Source organism: Cladophialophora yegresii (genome assembly GCF_000585515.1).
Source record: "Cladophialophora yegresii CBS 114405 chromosome Unknown aczIN-supercont1.5, whole genome shotgun sequence".
NCBI lineage: Eukaryota > Fungi > Ascomycota > Eurotiomycetes > Chaetothyriales > Herpotrichiellaceae > Cladophialophora > Cladophialophora yegresii.
Genome location: NW_006913049.1, coordinates 2144268 through 2162145, shown reverse-complemented (window position 1 = coordinate 2162145; position 17878 = coordinate 2144268). Strand labels below are relative to the sequence as shown.

The 17878-nt window shown below is 54.6% G+C and overlaps 10 protein-coding genes across 10 annotated transcripts; 5 read left to right on the top strand and 5 right to left on the bottom strand.

Moving 5' to 3' along the window:
• Positions 1–252: 252 nt before the first annotated feature.
• Positions 253–1305, bottom strand: A1O7_07510 (uncharacterized protein; the record flags this gene model as incomplete). Its single annotated transcript, XM_007761508.1, has 1 exon — positions 253–1305. One exon carries the CDS (start codon positions 1303–1305, stop codon positions 253–255), a length of 1053 nt encoding a protein of 350 aa, XP_007759698.1.
• A 551-nt stretch (positions 1306–1856) lies between these two features.
• A1O7_07509 (uncharacterized protein) lies at positions 1857–2264 on the top strand (the record flags this gene model as incomplete). The annotated part of the gene is made up of 2 exons (XM_007761507.1): positions 1857–2015; positions 2076–2264. The coding sequence occupies 2 exons, from the start codon at positions 1857–1859 to the stop codon at positions 2262–2264; spliced, it is 348 nt and encodes a 115-aa protein (XP_007759697.1).
• A 565-nt stretch (positions 2265–2829) lies between these two features.
• Positions 2830–3451, top strand: A1O7_07508 (40S ribosomal protein S15; the record flags this gene model as incomplete). The annotated part of the gene is made up of 3 exons (XM_007761506.1): positions 2830–2847; positions 2919–2995; positions 3085–3451. The coding sequence occupies 3 exons, from the start codon at positions 2830–2832 to the stop codon at positions 3449–3451; spliced, it is 462 nt and encodes a 153-aa protein (XP_007759696.1).
• A 469-nt stretch (positions 3452–3920) lies between these two features.
• On the bottom strand, positions 3921–5489 carry A1O7_07507 (uncharacterized protein; the record flags this gene model as incomplete). The annotated part of the gene is made up of 1 exon (XM_007761505.1): positions 3921–5489. One exon carries the CDS (start codon positions 5487–5489, stop codon positions 3921–3923), a length of 1569 nt encoding a protein of 522 aa, XP_007759695.1.
• A 261-nt stretch (positions 5490–5750) lies between these two features.
• On the bottom strand, positions 5751–6734 carry A1O7_07506 (uncharacterized protein; the record flags this gene model as incomplete). Its single annotated transcript, XM_007761504.1, has 1 exon — positions 5751–6734. One exon carries the CDS (start codon positions 6732–6734, stop codon positions 5751–5753), a length of 984 nt encoding a protein of 327 aa, XP_007759694.1.
• A 1169-nt stretch (positions 6735–7903) lies between these two features.
• On the bottom strand, positions 7904–10687 carry A1O7_07504 (uncharacterized protein; the record flags this gene model as incomplete). Its single annotated transcript, XM_007761503.1, has 1 exon — positions 7904–10687. The coding sequence occupies one exon, from the start codon at positions 10685–10687 to the stop codon at positions 7904–7906; it is 2784 nt and encodes a 927-aa protein (XP_007759693.1).
• A 312-nt stretch (positions 10688–10999) lies between these two features.
• On the top strand, positions 11000–12151 carry A1O7_07503 (uncharacterized protein; the record flags this gene model as incomplete). The annotated part of the gene is made up of 1 exon (XM_007761502.1): positions 11000–12151. The coding sequence occupies one exon, from the start codon at positions 11000–11002 to the stop codon at positions 12149–12151; it is 1152 nt and encodes a 383-aa protein (XP_007759692.1).
• Positions 12152–12606: 455 nt separating this feature from the next.
• Positions 12607–13503, bottom strand: A1O7_07502 (uncharacterized protein; the record flags this gene model as incomplete). Its single annotated transcript, XM_007761501.1, has 1 exon — positions 12607–13503. The coding sequence occupies one exon, from the start codon at positions 13501–13503 to the stop codon at positions 12607–12609; it is 897 nt and encodes a 298-aa protein (XP_007759691.1).
• A 1522-nt stretch (positions 13504–15025) lies between these two features.
• On the top strand, positions 15026–15748 carry A1O7_07501 (uncharacterized protein; the record flags this gene model as incomplete). Its single annotated transcript, XM_007761500.1, has 1 exon — positions 15026–15748. One exon carries the CDS (start codon positions 15026–15028, stop codon positions 15746–15748), a length of 723 nt encoding a protein of 240 aa, XP_007759690.1.
• Positions 15749–16875: 1127 nt separating this feature from the next.
• Positions 16876–17733, top strand: A1O7_07500 (uncharacterized protein; the record flags this gene model as incomplete). Its single annotated transcript, XM_007761499.1, has 1 exon — positions 16876–17733. The coding sequence occupies one exon, from the start codon at positions 16876–16878 to the stop codon at positions 17731–17733; it is 858 nt and encodes a 285-aa protein (XP_007759689.1).
• Between the last annotated feature and the right edge of the window lie 145 nt (positions 17734–17878).

Genomic DNA, 17878 nt, shown 5'->3' with positions numbered 1-17878 from the left:
TACTCTCCAGTACTCCATAACGACCATACAGTTCAAAATGAGCAATGGCCGCTACCAGTTAGCCGTGTTTGACATCGTGTCATGCAAAACGCCTCCAACACCGATGCTAACTTCTCAACCATGAATACCTAGGGAACCGGGCCATGCAAAGACAACGCCACTCCATTTGCTGCGAAAAAGCGTCAGGCTGCAAGACGACGTAAAACCCAGCAACCCTTATTGAGACTTCCGCCAACCTGATGCGCCGCAGCTTCACTTTCTCCGCTTGTCGGCAAGCGCCATGAGCCTCTTTCGTTTCTCTTCTTTCTCCCGCTTCAGCTGGTTTTCCAAAGCCAACTCTCGGGCATCTTCTTCCTTAGCGGCCTTCAGCGCTCTCTGCTCTTCCGCGTCCAGGTCGTCCAGCCCAGCTTCCATGTCAGAGGAGGCGTCCGATCCATAATCATCTTCCTCACCCTCGCCGTAGCCACCCATGTCGTCTGATTCGTCTTCTTCGTCAGTGCCAAGATATTCGTCGTACTTCCTCCGCTTGGGTGGCGGCTTAGCTGTACGGCCAGATGTGATGCCCATGGTTCCCTTGTAAGAGGAAGATGGAGGAGCATGCAACGGCGGGCGAGGGGCTTTCGGCACTCTCGGCTGATCGGTCCTCTTCGCGGGGCTAACGCTTCGAGACTTGACCTGTTGTTTCCCAGGTGCAGGCCTCGTCCCGCGGGGTTTCTCCTTGCTCGCCTTGGCCTTTTCTTCCTCTTGCCGCCGTCTCTCCATCGCCTTGGACACTCTTTCTCGGTGCGTTGGCTGGTGTTTGATCATGCCAACTTGACTTTGTTGGGCTTTCTCCGTCTGTGCTTGTTTTGCCCTTGCCATCAACTCTGCGTATGAACCCTTTGCTGGACCTTTGGCAGCTGTAGTGGGCGATGCTGTTGAGACAACGGCCGCCCTGGCTGGGAGATCCGTGGTGGTGTTGAGCTTCGGTCTGGGTGCGGCCAAATTCTTCTCAGACTTCTCATTGGCCGCTTTCGGGGCATTGAGCGGAGGGGCAGCTGGACGATGAGTGATTCTGTTGGTAGTAGTGGAGTTCGGATTCGGCTTGATGAGCTTCTCTGGCAGCTTTGGTGGGCCATCTTCGGCCTTCCGCTTGACGCCGTTCAGTGGTGACGGAACAGCCGGTACACCGAGCCGTGAGGCAGGCTTGCTGACATCGGACGCTGGTCGCACCCCATTCGCGCTCAAAGGTCTTGCTGGTAGTCTCGGGGGTGCAGGAGACTTGTCGCCGCCGATCGAATTGACAATGTCGCTGAAAAGACTCATCTTGAAAGCCGGACCAGCTGAGTCGGAGGTTGTTGAAGAGTCAAAGACAAGTTGGGCCGATCTCAATGGTATGCATAGTACTCATGTTTGCGCGCAGAGCATGAGTCCGATATAAATATTGTGACCAGTGATAGGCGCTAGTCGCAGCAGGCAACAGTGAGATTAAAGGAAGGAAATGAACAACGAGAAAAGTTGAGGGCAAGGACAATGAAATGGGAACGCAGAGTCGCAGGCCCCGCCGCTGTTATGACTGCGCCCGTGCCAAGACCATACAAACTACACTAGTCTAGATCTGGCTTAAGACTTCGGCAAGCCTTCCCAAAGAATTTCCGCGGATTTTCGCATCGCACAGTGCAACAATTCGAGCCAGGCACGACCGATTTCCTGAGTCACCCTCATCTCCAAGAACTTGAAGTGCCAGTCTCCGCCCAACCCAGCGGTTAAATCGATTGTCTCTCTTGTTCGAAACCTTCCAGTTCCCTGTAAGTCGGCCACTGCACCGTCAGAAAACGCTCCGCAGCTGACCCGCGCGCAAAGCAAACCAACCCAAAATGAAGCACCTCGCTGCGTACCTCCTCCTCGGCCTCGCTGGCAACAACGAGCCCTCTGCCAGCGACATCAAGGGGGTTCTCTCCTCCGTTGGAATCGACGCTGATGATGAACGTCTCGACAAGCTCCTCGAGGAACTCAAGGGCAAGGACATCAACGAGGTATGGCGTTCCACTTCGGTTATGAAGGGATGAAGGGACAGAACTGACATATCGCGACAGCTGATTGCCGAAGGCTCCACGAAGCTCGCGTCCGTCCCAAGTGGCGGCGCTGGCGGCGCTGCCGCTGCCCCGGCTGCTGGTGGTGCTGCGGCCGGCGGCGCTGCTGCGGCCGAGGAGGAGAAGCCTGCCGAGAAGGAAGAAGAGAAGGAGGAGTCCGACGAGGATATGGGCTTCGGTCTCTTCGACTAAGCGATCTAATACGAAACGCATGTGGACGGGTTCACGACGCCAGCTTTACCGCTCACCCACGAAGGAACGTTTGGGAAGAGGAACCGCCATGTTGTGTGCAAATTCGCCAGCAGTGGACGACGTCTGTTGCGCGAATTGTATGTGCCATGACTGCAATGGTCTAGCACGACCGGCAACAAGATTAAGACAGCAATCGCTGCATTGGCAGTCATGCGCGGGATTTCCTGCCTGCCTGAGATAGGAAGAGCCATCTTCGGTCCCCAATCAATCAGTCATACCACATTGGAGATTACCAAGACGCCTGACTTCCCCCCTGTAATGAAATCAGTAAATCCATAGTCGCTGTATTCGCAACTAAGTCCCATGTCTTGACTTCTCTTGACTTCAGAACGCGTAGCCTCGTAACACTTGACAAGGCTGTAGTGGGGCGCCAAGACTCACTGTCCGCACTTTCAGATTTTCCCTGATCCCAATCTGGCATCCACACCTCACTTTGTCTCTTGTCCTTCATCCCTCTCCTTCAGTCACCCCAAACCGCGGATCCAGAGATTTCTCAACCGCAATCATGGCTGACGCCGACTACGTACGCTCCCTTGCCCTTGCACACATCCTCTTGATGAGACCACAAATCACTGACCGCTGTGCGTTGCACAGAACGCTGAAGAGGCCGCCGAGCTCAAGAAGAAGAGAACCTTCCGCAAATTCTCCTACAGAGGCGTTGATCTCGATCGGTGCGTCGTCCTCTAGACTTGAAAAGCCATTGGCACAAAGGGGAGCAAAATGTAGCTAACCCTCTGCCATTCTTGGTTCCACATTGTAGACTACTCGACATCCCCTCCAACGAATTGCTCAACATCCTCCACGCGCGCGCCCGCCGTCGATTCAACCGCGGCCTCAAGCGCCGTCCGATGGGCTTGATCAAGAAACTGCGCAAGGCGAAGCAGAATGCCAAGCCGAATGAGAAGCCCGATCTCGTCAAGACGCACCTGCGAGACATGATCATCGTGCCCGAGATGATTGGGAGCGTGATTGGCATCTACTCGGGCAAGGAGTTCAACCAGGTGGAAATCAAGCCCGAGATGGTGGGTCACTATTTGGGCGAGTTCTCCATCTCGTACAAGCCTGTCAAGCACGGTCGGCCGGGTATTGGTGCTACGCACTCGTCGAGATTTATCCCGCTGAAGTAAATGGTTCGGTGGACGCCGAAGAGAGTATGCATGCGGAGAGATCTGCAGGACAACCAGCAAGATTGTGGCACCTGTTCTTTGCTCGTACGCAAGCATGAAAGAGGCCATGCTGATGACGAAAATCTCAGTAATGCGATGCATCTAGCATGTTGCATGCTGACGTCCAAACCAGACACTGTACACCAATGACAGTATCTGACACCGGAGCATGGAATTGATGCCTTGACCCCTGTAGAGAGGTCTACCTTCCAATGCTGTTTTACTTGGCTATCATACTTGTGCTTGTTGTGACCCCGTAACGCCTCGCTATGTCCCTTCAAGCAGACAGAAAGTGGTAGCGACAGTACCTACACACTGTGGGAAGCCGCTCTGTTCTCGTCACCCAATCACCTCCTCACTGGGACAACGAAGGCGTGTGGCGCCTTGAACACGTAGGACTACACGCGAAGCGTGAGCAACCCATCCGTCCCTATTCGCTTGGGTCCGCATGTAAAAGGCCTCTCGGGTCTGGCGACGGGCTTGTGCCTGCTGCCGAGGCTTGTGCCGCCTCGTTCGTGCCTTGTATCTCTGGGTCATGCTCAATTAAATGCTCCATCTCACGGTGTCTGCTCTGAGCACGATTCGACTCTTCCGCTTCCTCCCGCGCCACTGCCTCCTCCAACGCACGCAGCTCGCTGGCGACCTCAGCCTCGGCCACCGGATCAAGAACCTCTGGTGTTTCGTGATCAGGGTAACCATCAAGGCCTTGGTCCCTTTGCGCGGCTTCGGCCCTATTTTCAGAAAGTCCCAATAACCCGTTCAACTCGCCTTCGACGTCACTGAGACCGTTCATGGGTTGCAGGATCTGGCTGTCCTGTCTCTGAAGGATGTTCTCTCTCCTCAGAGGCGTTCCCCGCTCCGCCACGACGATGGCCTCTCGGTGCCGTCTCCTCAGGTGCTCTTCCTCTTGACTCCTCTCCGCAGAGCGCAGCCTTGCACCAGCTCTCGTTGTAGGGCGTCCCGTGGGTTCGTCCCAAAGGGTGATATTGTCCGGCACAAAGAGCGTCCCGGCTGTATCCTCGCCATTGATCATTCTGACATCGTTATCTTCGTCCTCATCGGAGCCATCATCAGCATATACCCAGTTCCACGAATCTCGCGTCCAATGACTGCCGTTAACATTCTCGCGCACACTGCTCGCACTTAAGCCGACCTGTCTCATCTGCTTTCTGCCCATGGGATATTGCATGACGGTGATGATTACGTCTGCCATCAAGGGATCGTCACTCATCCAGGCCATGCGGTCAAATAGAAACGCAACATCCGAGCGCTTGTAGTTGAAGCCAGAGTTTTCTGGTTGGGAACAAGGGAAGGGATACTTCGCCAGCCATTTCGTAACAAGACCTGCTTGTAGGGCCGCATCCATGGCAGCGGCATACTTGGAGCCACGCCGGGGCTGGCTGCATAGCATATTGGTAAGAAGTGAGATTAGAGCTTGTTCTTGAGACGGGCGATATTCGGGTCGGATGGGTGATGGCGGCAGCCTCTTTTCGTCTCCTGCTTCATCCGGAGCTTTAGCCTTCAGATTGATGGCGCGTCGCGAATGCTGGGGCAGAACGTTGATCAGAGCCTTGACGACAGCAGCGACAGATTTTGCGTCTCTAAATTGGTCGCATATAGTGACGCTGAACGAATTGTTGTTGAGAAGCAAATGCAGTGCATTGATAGCATCTTGCCGACGCTCGTAATTCCTGCTCGCGAGATCCCTCAGTAATAGGTCTCTTGCACGGGATCTGGCCGTGCGGCTGGCGACAATCTTGATAGCTGAGTTCCGCAGATCGTAGCTGTACCCATCTGCCAACGTCCGAAGAGTGTCAATATTCAGCGCGTTTTCAGAGTCCTTCTGGAGAGTCTTCTGTGGGGGAGGTGGTGGGTCTGGCGCTGGCGCTTTCGCTGCATCTCTCACTTGTGTCAGGAGAGCAGGCACCAATACGGATGCTGAGCCAAGGCCTAGGAAGATTACAACCACCAGGAAACGATTCGAGGTGAAAAATGACATCTTTGGTGGCCCATGGAGGGCTATGATTGGGAGAAAAGAAGGGAACATGTGCTGGTGGAAGACGAGGCTGAAGTCGTCCTGGTTCCGGGATATGCTCGGCAATGCAATTCATGAAATAAGAAAATCTGTTGCCATACAATACTAGTGCTGTCCCAAGTCTATGGGAGAGTCGAGAAAACGACGGCTACGTAGTTAGGAGACGACTCGTCTAGTAAAACGCGCTTGACGCAGACACGAAGCGAATCTCAGAGCCAGGCAGGCTCAGTCGTGATCCGCCTCGGTCGTGCCTGGACATCCTTCCATGTTCTCGTCTGCGTATCTGTACTTGCACCAGAAGCAGTAGTGCCACTTCTCGCGGAGGTATGCTACCAGCCTTTCCACTTTCTCTGCCACTTCGAGGGCTTCATATTCATCCAACTCGGTGTCATCCTCGTCCAGATCGACATCGACCTCTTCAATTTCTGCTTTCTTGGCGAGCGCCATTTGGTCCTCTTTGTCCTCGTCTGCGTCGTTGTAGTCAGGACGCCGCGACAACGACTGGTGGAGGTCGTATCTCATTCTTCGGTCTCGATCATTGATCGCCCTTTGCTTCACAAGCGTCCGCCATAATACATTGGCACTCTTCAACGGCTTCGTTCTTTTCGGTCTCGCCGCGTCCGGTTTCTCGGCTGAAGACTGTTGTGCCTCGTCCTCCTCCTCCAGTCTCTCGCAGACCTTCATGGCACCCCACATCTGCCCTTCCATCCTCTTCTCTTCCCGCTCCCTCTGCTGCCTTTCCCGGAACTCGCCAGCCTCGACCTTCCTCTTCTTGTCCCCGGCTCGCAGTGCTTCCACTTCCTCTCTGATCTTCCGCTTCTTTTCTGCGTCTGCACCAATACCGGAACGAGAGTCTCGCATTTCCAGCCCGATGGGTTCCAGTAGGCGATCATCCTTTGCACCCTTTGTAGTGTTTCGAGTTGCGCCCAACGCTGTTCCCGCCTTGTAGCCCAAAGCGGCCATCATCTTGAAACCCTTGTTGGTTGTGTCCAGCGTGTTGGAGCTCAAAGCGGCTTCTCTCTTGTCCTGCTCCTCTTTTGCCAGTTCGGCCTTGGATTTGGGACGGCTCTTGGCCTCAGCCTCACGGGCCAGTCTCTTCTTCCGCTGGGTAAGAGTCTCGGTCTTCGTGGAAGGTGCAGTTTCTTCGAAGGTCATGTTCATGTAGTCGTCTTCTTCCTCTCCATCTCCGGCGCTGTCATGAGACGACATGTTGCCAAGTGTTGTATTGCAAGAGGGTTGCCGTAGGTCTATTTGACATCAATATCATTCGCATCAAAATCTGCTAACCGGATGGTAGCGTTGCAGTCGTCTAGTAAAATTCTACGGCAGAGAGAGCAAAGTGGTGAGCCCGAATCTGCCAGTGTTGCTTACCGTGTATACTTGAGTCATGTGCAGGTCACCATGAGTAGGAAGCACGTACAGAGTACCCAGAGAGCATCTATCGCTACACGAGCAGTAAAAGAGCGTGTCAAAGATGGAAGACAGCACAGGGAAAGATCAAAGACGGTCACGTGATTTTTTTGGATTTGATATAGATTGAACCTCACAAAATGTTGTCCTAAATTTGTCGCGAAACAGGCTTCAGTAAACTGAGGTTTTTCTTCGTGCAGACAACTTGCACGGAACCTGTGACGCAGTGGTTAGCGTGTCGTTCTTATATTGTATTTCCCGCGTGGAATCCAGTATGATCTCTTTCGAGCAATGCGAAAGTCGCGAGTTCAAGTCTCGCCAGGTTCAATAGTCTTTTTGACCCTGAGGAGGTGGATTCGTTTTGATTTTTTTGGTTGTGCTATTCAACTCGCTATGGCAATATCGTCACAATTTGTGACTAGCGCTCGAGCATGTGGTATCGCAATTTCCCACCCGGATACCATCGGGTTGTCCCCTCCTTGCGATACTGTGGACAAAGTTAGATCAGTGGCTCTGCTCCTGCGGCACCTGCTTTTGGCCATCGATTTTATCTAACAGTCTCATGTTGAGACGCTCTTTCTATCTACGGAGATTTCCTGGTCTCTTTCTGCATGTTGTCTAGAGTTCCGGCGACCGCGTCAGGATATTGCGCGAAGACGGACCTCTAGAATACCATTGTTATGGTTCGCTCCTCCTGAGGTGCACCTGCGGTCCAAGCAAGTACTTGACCGGGGTAACAACCGGTATGCCAGGTGCAATGTATGGCGCACAGTCACTTGGACCCTTGCAAGGTGGCGCAACAGCACTGCTACTGTCTATCCAAAGGTGGGGATGAGAGGTATGACCATTATCGACCAAGGCAGCTTCCCGAGAGGTCACATTGTGCCTACATGCTTAGTAGCCTCTTTCCATATTCTGGGCTTATCAAGGGATTTGGATCAGCCCGAAGACGTCTTAAAGTTCTGGAACTAGCCCTTGGTTTTGCTCTTTCTCCTCGCCCTCTCCCTTTCCCGCTCATACCCCTTTTGTTCTCGCCCCTCTTCGCCCTGAATCTCCGCCACCAACCTCTTATACTTTCTCTCGTACGCGCTATCCCGTTCCTTCTTCTCCCTCAACTGCTCGCGCGCCATGAAGCTCGCGTCCTTTCTGAGCTCGCGCATCGCGCCCTTCCGTTCCTTCTTGTGCTCGGCCTTCAGCTTCGAGAGCGTCGCGCGCTGGCGGTCCGGATCGTAGTGCCTGTCGGGGTTGTAATTCTCGATGTACTGCGGGATTGAGGTCTTGATGGCGAGAGGCCGATGGGAATGCAGAAGGAGAGGCCGGCGGGTCTTGATGGACGCGTCACGCATGCCCGAGAGGCTGAAAAGCGCGGCTGAGGCAAGAGAGAGGGTTTGTGGGGGAAGAGAGGTGCCGTTGCTACGGGATGAAAGGTGGGTCAATGCGTGGATAAGCGGGTGCAGCAGTTCCGGGAGGGCGGATTTCTGGGACCATAGCTGTGCGGCCTGTGTTGCTAGGCGGATGAATGTGTGGAGAAGGGTGAGGGTGTGGGCGGCGGCGTCGTTATCGTGATCATTACTCATGATGAGGGCTTTGAATGAGAGTTTCTCCCGTGAGGACACAACACCCGCGGCTGCTGATGTGATTTTGAGGCGCAGAGACTCAGACTCCAAGGGCAGCCTGATGGGCACGTTGAGTGGTTTGCCCTCCTTGTCTTGTTGAGGCACTGGTGTGGGTGAGAGGATGGCAAGCGCGTTCGTTATGTAGGTGACCACTTCGGGCACGTACCGCTTTGCCAGCGCCTGATATCGCAGGGCGAGGGAACAGCAGTAGGCGCCGACGCCAAGATCTTGCAGAGACTGGACGGTGCTTTGACCAAGGTATCGCGCCAGAGTCAGCATCGCTGGCGTCACCCCAGAGTGGAAGTGATCTGACGTTGGGTAGATTGTCGACACGCCAGTCAAAATGACGAGGTCGCCTGCTGAGAGTCGTAGCGGTCGTTCGGTGGATATTAGCTGAAGATGCTCCCGGAAGGCAGCACTCACTCGTTCGGGCGAGGATTTGGCCATGGAATGTAAATGCCGGATCAAGCTTTCTAGAACCGAAAAGGGGACGGTCCTGTCGTGGTCGGCCAGGTAGGCGACATGCTGCGTCAACACGCCCGCGAATGTATCGAGCTTGTCCTGGTTCCCTGAAGCAAGACCTTTGTGGTACAGAGCGCGGATCCTCTGAACAATCGTCGGCAGGTCTGTGGTCTTGGTTCCCTTGGTAAGTTCGAGGAACTGTTTGTGTGTCTGGGGGCAGGGAAATGTGTAGGCTAGATTGGTGCTTTCCGGGACCGACTTCGTCGTCTTCGAAGCTGTACGTTTTTCTGCTTCTGTTTCTTGCGGCAAGGCCAGGCCGTTGATGAAGTCGTCATCACCGTCATCCTCAGTCTCATCTTCAGGTTCAGAGTCAGACTCGCCGTCCTCTTGCTCGCTTCCCAGATCAGCGTCGGATCCAGAAGCAATCAGGTCGTCGTCGAGGACAAATTCATCTTCGTCTTCGACATCAAGTTCTCTTCTGGGAGCAGATGCGGCTTCTGGAGCGGCTAACCCAAAGGCTTCCGCATCGTCGATATCGATCTCCTCATCCGGTCCGGGCTCCACAGCCTGGTCGCCCTCCTCGTCCTCCGAACTTTCCGCCTCGCCCTTCATTCGCCTGACTCTCCTTCGCTCCAGCTCTTCAAGACGTGCGGCCTCTTCCGCGGCCTTTTCTTCTTCGGTTTTCGTCCGTACACTGGGTTTGGATCGAGCCTCCAGCTTCAGCTGTCGCAGGTTCGCTTCGTAATCCTTCTCCGCGTCCTCCCTGGTTTTGCCTGCCAACATAGCAGCTCGTGAGGGGTCCATCTGGGGTTCAGGCGCCGCAGCTGAGGACACTGGCGCAGGTCGCTGTTCTGGTGCCTTCTGGCCTCGGAACGCTGCGTAAAAGTCAGACATGCCATTGTCGAGCTCAGCACGTAGGTCGTCATCGTCCTCTTTCGCAGCCTGCCGCTCGGCTTTGTACAATTTAGACTTGGCGATGATCTCCTTCATGACTTCATCTTTTGTCTTCTTCCGTTGTGGTGCTTCTTCGGCCTCTTCATCGTCGAGACCATCTTCGCCTTCGACCCGTGCCCGTTTGCGCGGCCGCTCGTCCTGCGCATCAAACTCGCCGTCTGTTTCTGCATCCTCCTGATCGTCGACATCATCCTCGTCGAAATCATCCTTCATGCGGCCGTTGAAATCGAGCGACCTTCCACCATGTGTGAGCGTCATCTCTTCCTCGCTGTCGTCCTCGAGGTTGAACATGGAAGTCTTCTTCATCTTGCGCTCATTCTGCCGCGCAAAGCGCTCAGCCGCCCTTTGCTCCGGCGTCATGGTGGGATCGTCCTCTCCAAACCGTCGGTCAAGCATCCCGCCGACCTTATTCCGCCTCTGCATCTCTTTCAATAGTGTCTCTCTCCGTCGTTCCTCGCCCAGTCCTCGGGTGACACCCGGTCGGCCGACGGCCGGCTTCACGTTTTTGGCATTGACGAATTCGTACTTGGCTTTCCGCGCAGGCGCCTTGACTTCGAAAGGATTGAATCGTTCCCGAATATCCTCTAGGGCGGCATTGCGCTGGGCCCGTTTCTGCGCATCTTTGCCGGCTGATTTTCGTTGTTTCTTGGATTGCTGAGGGCCGAGGACGCCACCTTCTCGCAGCGATGCTTTCAATTGCTTAAGCTGCGACGGCGCCATTTCTGCCTTGTCGTGCAAGCAAGGCAAGGCACTTTCCCGACTCTCAGAGTCGCCGCGGCCGAAACTTTTTTGACGACTGTTTGTCTCCGCACGCCAGGCAGAGCAGGTTGCGCGAGACGAGGCTGAGTCACATGAGTAATCACATCCTCAAGTGCACTCCTTCGGGGGTAGGACGCGGTGTTTACAGGAGCACATTGCTGGATGCCTAATTCTAGCTTGGCTTCTGCAAACACTACAAAACGTGTGGGAAGCTGAGTGTCCCCTGATCGAGGCGCACTTCCATGCATAATGAGGTAGGAAGCGCCCTATCCGATGACACTAGCTTACGATATCGCGTTGATGGGTATGACTGGCGTTACTGCCCAAACACAATTTACTAGGTTCGACGAGCGCTGGGATGTTTCGATGTTATTAAACGACATCCGGGTTCAGCGCTATAGCTCCTGGCTGAATGGTGCAGGGGGGCCGATTGACGAGCAATGGATTGCCGTCAAGAGGAACTGGATAAACTTCCTATCCGCGACGAGCACGCGGCCAGACGCTACCCTTGCCCCTACCCCAAACGCCACTCACAGTGACAACGAGCAGCCATCAGGCAGGGAACACGACATCGAGCGCTTCCATCACGATCGCCGCGTCCGGGCCGCCATCCAGGTCGCCATCTTTAATGCATTCGACCGCGAGGAGCGACTAGCCGAACGTTGGCCGCAGCAGGCGCGACTCATCCTCAATCGTGCGGGGTGCTCAACAGCGACCCAGCCATTCCGGACGTTGCGTGCCACCGCAGACTTGGGCAAACGGCGGCGTTACCAAGCTGTCTGGGCATCGCTAGTTTGTTTCCTGGTGTTTGCTCATGGCAACCAGGATATGCTGGATGAGATGGGTCTGGTGTTGGCTGAACATACGGAGGATGAGGTTATCGACATCTTGGCAGCAATTGATACCGGTATCCAAAGTGAGCTCGATGCTGCTGTGCGAGTACTTTGCGTCAACATGATCACGGACCACGCACCAACCGCTTCCAAGAATCCTCTCTTCTGGTGGCTAACCGTGTTGGTACGCTCGGCCATTGAACCTTTGCAGGAAATGGACTATATCAGTCGGGGTCGTTTTCTCATGAATATTCTATCCATGGACCTTGATCTTTGCGGCCGTCTAGAAGCCATACAACATTATGCCAAGGTATTGGTGTTGGACAAAGCGTTGGACCTGTGGAGACCCTATTCAGACGACTGGGCGCTTCAGGTGAATCGAGACCTGGATGCGGCGAACCTGGATTGGTTGGACGAAGGTAAAGATCAGCCATTGTTCGACGAGGATGACCCCAGGACCTGTGACTCGTCGGCTTGGCGGTCCATGCTTGAGAATCTGAACCGCTGGGCGCTGGCATACCTCAGTACTCGGAAAGACATTGACACTGTTCTCGGTGAGGTCGGGAAACTTCTTTCAACAGAAGGATGTTGACATTTCAATCCTGGTATAGACTTCTGCGAGTGACGAGGCTCAGAACCTACAAGATGTGCCTTTATTCAAGGTGAACCGGGGCACGGGCTGCAAAATTGCAGTCGAGTGCTGTGGTCGTCTGTGTAGGATAGGCGAGACCGGAGCATAACACAGCATACAGCACACAGGACACAGGGGACAGTTAGAGTTCAGCTTGAAGATCCCCTTCACCTTGTGGGAGGAAGACGAGATGAAACGCCCCTCAAATGTACTGTGCCTGTAAGGCACGACACTCAGGCTGTGTGTGATATTTCGTCGTTGCGTATTGTGGAGTCGGCTCTTCGCTCCAGAAGCCGGCACAGCAGTCCTGACATGTGCTTTCTCTCCGCAAAACTGCAGCCCTTAGGTACGATGAGGAGGCTGTGGCAAGTGGGGGACTTGGGAATGCTCGGCTGTCGGCCTCCTTCTCACTGTGACTACTTTGTCTTTTGCTCCCGATCCCTCGACCCGCGATAGTACTTCTCCACCAGATCCAGGCCAGTCATCTTCCTCATCATCCTATCCATCATTCCTACAGGCAAAAACGTTGCAAGCCATACTTGAAAGGCGTTTCCCCCACGCCAGACATGAAGCGGCGGATTCTTCCTTGACAGATCCCTCACGATCGCTGCGGCCCACTGATCGGCGGGTATGGCCGTCATGTCAATATCAGTGCGCATGAACTTCTCCACCTGTTCCTTCCCAGGCACGTACAGAGAGCTTTCCGGTAGATGTATTTTGCCGCCCTGAGAGGAGCCCGAGGAGGTTGTGTTCGCAAAGAAATTCGAATGGACGGTGCCCGTCTTGAGATCGACAACTTGTATATTGAAAGGCCGAAGTTCCTGGCGTAGGACATCGGACATGGATGCCGTGGCGGCCTTGGACATGCTGTACGGCCCTTGAAGCGGCACAGGCATGGCGCTTGCGCAGGAAGTGTTGTTGACCAGGAGAGCCCCGTCCTGCGCGTTGCGAAGCAAAGGAAAGAAGAGCTGTGTGACGCGCAGAACAGACAGCGTATTCAAATCGAATAGTTTGGCCACGTCAGGGACAGATGCATCGAGGAGCGGAGTGCTGTAGCCTGTTCCGGCGTTGTTGACCAGGATGTCGAGCGAGTTGTGGGTTATCTCGGAGACTGCCTCGACTGCTGCTTTGATGGAGTCTTCTGACGTGACGTCGAGCTGGAGGGTCTCAATATTCATCTGTTTGAGCGATGCCATCTTATCGGGGTTCCGCGCTGTCGCGAACACACGGTCGCCGTGCTTATGGAAGGCGACGGCCAGAGCGGCGCCGAGGCCGCCATCAGAGCAGCCTGTTATCAGTACTGTGCGCGACATATTGAGTATCTATACAAATATGAGTACGAGCATGCCTATGAGCAGGCATGTGCTTTATAGCTGACCGTCGACAAGCTAGGCTGCGTAAAGCCACCTGCCGTCAGACTGTCACCTGGACAAGGCTCCGCTCGGATCCCTCAGGAGCTTGCTTGAGACACATACAGTATATTACTCCAAGACGGTAACTTGAATTCTGGGGAGCTCAAGGAGCGGGAGCGGTTCGCACCCACGGACAAGATCCTCGTCCGAGCTCCGCGCAGGACTTGTACAGCCAATCATGCCAGCCAGCGCAGAATTGAGCCTTGGAAATTGGCCAATAACACTAGCAGGTCAACAGAGTAAGGAATATGATCTTGCCGCGTGTTTGGAATATCCCTCTTGCCATCTGATGTAGAACTTACTGGCTCAACTGCGTTTTGTCATTCATGAGCATCCGTCGGTGAAATCAGCAGACGAAGCCCGGGGGCTTGGTGTGCCAAGCCTTGACACGTGATCATACACGTGACTAGCGTCCAGATTCTCACTCTGTCGCGCCTGGTGTCTGATCGCTCCCTACCGTTTCCTTGCGTCGAACCTTCGAATACGTTCACTGCTGTCCGACATGGCGGATCACCGTAGGCACGCACGACTCGATTGTAAGGCCCGCCAGACCAGCGTGCTCACGTCGAAACCTGGAGCTGGCAAGACCCCATTTCGAGAAAGTCGACACCGTGCCTTTGACAACCATCGCTTTACGAAGCGCGCTCTCTCATGTCTGGGAAGGGTCTGAGAATCAGCATTCGGACACTGCTAATGGCCCGACATTCTTCGTCACCAAGAATTTGAGATGGTCTCCAGCCGTGTCGCCAATTTTGTGAGTAGCCGATTCAGCTCCCTCATTGCGTGCTGTGGCAGATCACCCAAACTCCAAAAACCCGCCCTCCTTCTCGCCACAGCAGCCTACTACCCGCGTAAATCCTGTCGAGTACGTCCGAATTCAGATTCTCCCAGTCGTTTCAGTGGACTGCACCCTTGCATGCCCGTATGTTGTCTATGGTTCAGGTGACTCCAATTTTTCAGCCCAGCCTTGGCTTTAGTGTAGGTCAGGCTTTCAGTTGCAGACGGTAAAGCTGGGCATTCTAGGCAGGCACCTGTTTCGGAGTCGGCCTACTCCACGGACAAATACGGTTCTCTGGATCAGACACAATTCAGCCCAATCGAAGATTCGAGCTGGATCAAACAGGCTCGACCTCCTTCGTATCCACAAATACATATATCTACATTCGATACGGATCAGCCAGCCAACTTTGCAGCTGGATCCCTTAGAGTTCAGCGGCAGCTGAGAGCTACGTGATCGAGCCAGGCGCGGTACCAGGATCTCTCGACCATAAATACACCGTGCCAGCTTGAGCTTGCAACGACGAGTTCAAAGCATCCTATGCCTTCCGACAACCCAGACAGCAAACCTCGAAACTGGTGCGGTACGGAACCTTCAAGCAATCTCAACGAAGCGGATCTAGCTCCCGTCCCAAATACAGGTGTCATGGCGGCAGAAGGAAAGAAACGCTACCCGTGCGTAACACAATCTGGTCTTCAGGAGACATTCGGCCAGCCACCGAGTGGGGAACAATCTGGCGATGGCGACGGGCGGGACGAAATTGTCGTTGGTGTAGGGCCCATCATACCCCGTTGGACTGCATCCACATCCAACCCCACCAAGCTTCTCTACTTCGTAATTCGAGAAGGGTTCCCGAGTGACACCGACTTCCAGTATGCTGCAACCGCGTTCCAACAAGCAGCCGACGAGTGGAACGCCATTGGGTTTGGAGTGAATATCTCGCGGACGTCCAATCGATCACTTGCAAACTTCGTGGTCAGGTACTTCAAACCCACCGTTGATGAAGGCGTCCTCGCTTCAGCTTTCTTCCCAAACGAGGTCGAAGATGTTCTCGTCTACCACAAGACTCTTGTGGAGCCAGAGTGGAGAGCAAGTCTCAAGAATACCTTCTTGCATGAGATCGGACACATCATCGGCCTTAGACATGAGTTCGCTATCGTGCCGGACACCATGGGGAACGGGCCAGAGCAGACTCCGGCAAAGCAATTCGGAAGCAAGAATCCGCACTCGGTCATGAGCTACGAGGACATCAACAACATTCAGGATACCGACAAGAAGGACGTCAGGGATTTCTACAAATTGCCGAACAATAGCGAGATTGACGGAGTCAGGATCCGGGACTATGTGCCAAGGCCTCTTAGACAGTGAGTGCCTGGAAGCAAAATGGTGGCAAAGCACGAAAGTTGAGGTCAAGTCGCGTCTTCTTTTCGGTTCAGTTTGTTTCGTTCTTTCATCAGTTCTAATTTCTGCCTAAGTGGGCTTGACCATGCTTACAGTACGGGAATATACGCTGTTGTTGAAGTACTGGTTGACTCCAGAGCTCCGGGTCGTGGGGTTCCCCGGGAGTGTTGCGGAAGGAGCAGCTTTGCATGGCTGCATGATCATTCGTTCATAGCTGCCATCATTTATCACAGTACAGTCAGGTTCCAGCCTACAAGGTTAATCTTTTCTTCCCCAACACCAGTCTGTCCCTCATGTCGTTACTGGTGCAACGGTCGCCCTACCACCGCTAATACGTCGTTGGAAGGATTTTTGTGGTGGGAGCATTTCAAGTTCAACCTTCGAGCTCAGCATAGCATGAGTACTCCCTACGGAGGACGGAGTTGTGACTGGAGGCCTGGCGTAGGTATGTGATCTCCGGTGGCCATAGTAAATGGCGCCTTGGCAGCCTATCGAAGGACCGTGACACGTGTTGGTAGACAACCGCTACACAGATAGGTACCTAGGGAGATAATCAGACGCCTTTCGCCTTAAGGTAGTATTATAGCATGTCCTCCATCGAGTCGCACAGTAAAAGCACATACTGCACCTAATGCACGAAGCTCGTCTTCAGCCTTAAAAAGCGTTACTGGGATAATCGCCTATCGTATCTAATCTTATCTGATCTGTATCTGATCACGCGTGTCCCTTTTTTGCGCAAACTTGTCCTCTTCAATATTCCCGCCAGCGAAATCGACATCTCACAGCACTCCCACATTACTCAGTACCAAGCAGCCCATCCTCTTTTGACGCCCTGCACCCCCGCCCTTCCGAGACTCAATAGAGCCTCCTTCCACCCTCGAGACGCGCTCGACACAGGCTCATCACCGCCGCCCTTCCCAGCGTGTGCCCACAACCCTAAATTCCACCGTCCCGGACTCCCTCCTCTCCTCTTCAATGAGCACGACCTAAAGCGAACGATCACCCTAAACACCATCCCCCACTGACCACACACTCTCCCTCTTTTGCGCTGTGTGTGCACACGCACGCCCACGCGCGGCACGCCCACCGCCAACATGCAACTCCTCACCCTCTCCCTCCTCATCCCCATCGCCTACGTCTCCATCCTCCTAGGCAGCATGGCGACCTTCTCCTACCTCTACCGCTCACGCCAAGTGAACAAAAAGCTCCGCCTAGCCCCCTACTTCCCCGAACACACGACCCGCAACATCTACCTCTCCCTCCTGCACCTGTCAGACTCGGACCCTGATCACCCCGCCGAAACGGACAAACCCCCCAAAGTCCCAGACAGTGTCCTGCGAGCGGCCCTCCTCGCGCGCGCATGCGACGACATCCGCCGCATCATGGAGGTGCGCGTGCGCAAGCCCGCGCTCGCGGCCCTGCTCCAGCGGGGCGTCGTGGGGGATGAGATCTTCCAGCGGCTGCAGCGCGCGGAGCAGGAGCTCGAGCTGGAGATCAAGGACGTGGTGGCCGAGGCGAACGCGCTGAGTGGTTCCGGGCAAGCAGGCACGTGGGGCCAGACGATCTTCCAGAGCGCCAACGAGATGGTGCAGAATCAGATGTTACGGGAGAAGTTGGAGGGGATCAAGGCCGGGTTGCCGGCCGAGAGGGAGCGGTGGGACCGCACGCGCGAGAGTGCGAGGAAGGAGTTGTTGGGCGGCGTGGCCGAGAGTGAGGGTGGTGCTCTTGCTGCTGCGTCTACTTCTGCGTCGACGTCTACTTCTATTCCAACCCCCGCTCCCGCGCCTACCGCTGCTACACAGGGCGCGAGCCTCAAGGCCGCCGCGGGGAGTAGCGATGAGGATGGAGTTATTGTCGAGACGCCGAGCGCAGTCGCGGAGGTTCCGACGCCTGGAACAACTGGTGCAGGCGGAGGAGGCGGCAAGAACAAGAAGAAAAAGGGCAAGAAATAAAGGCACAAGAATCGAATTTGTATCATTCGATTGAGTATGCCGTCTGGGTCTCTGGCTTTTGGTTCACCCTGGGGCGGTATGGGGGGTAACTTAGGTCTTTTACGGGAGCGTGCACTCGAATCAGCATTAGCATCAATGTCAACAT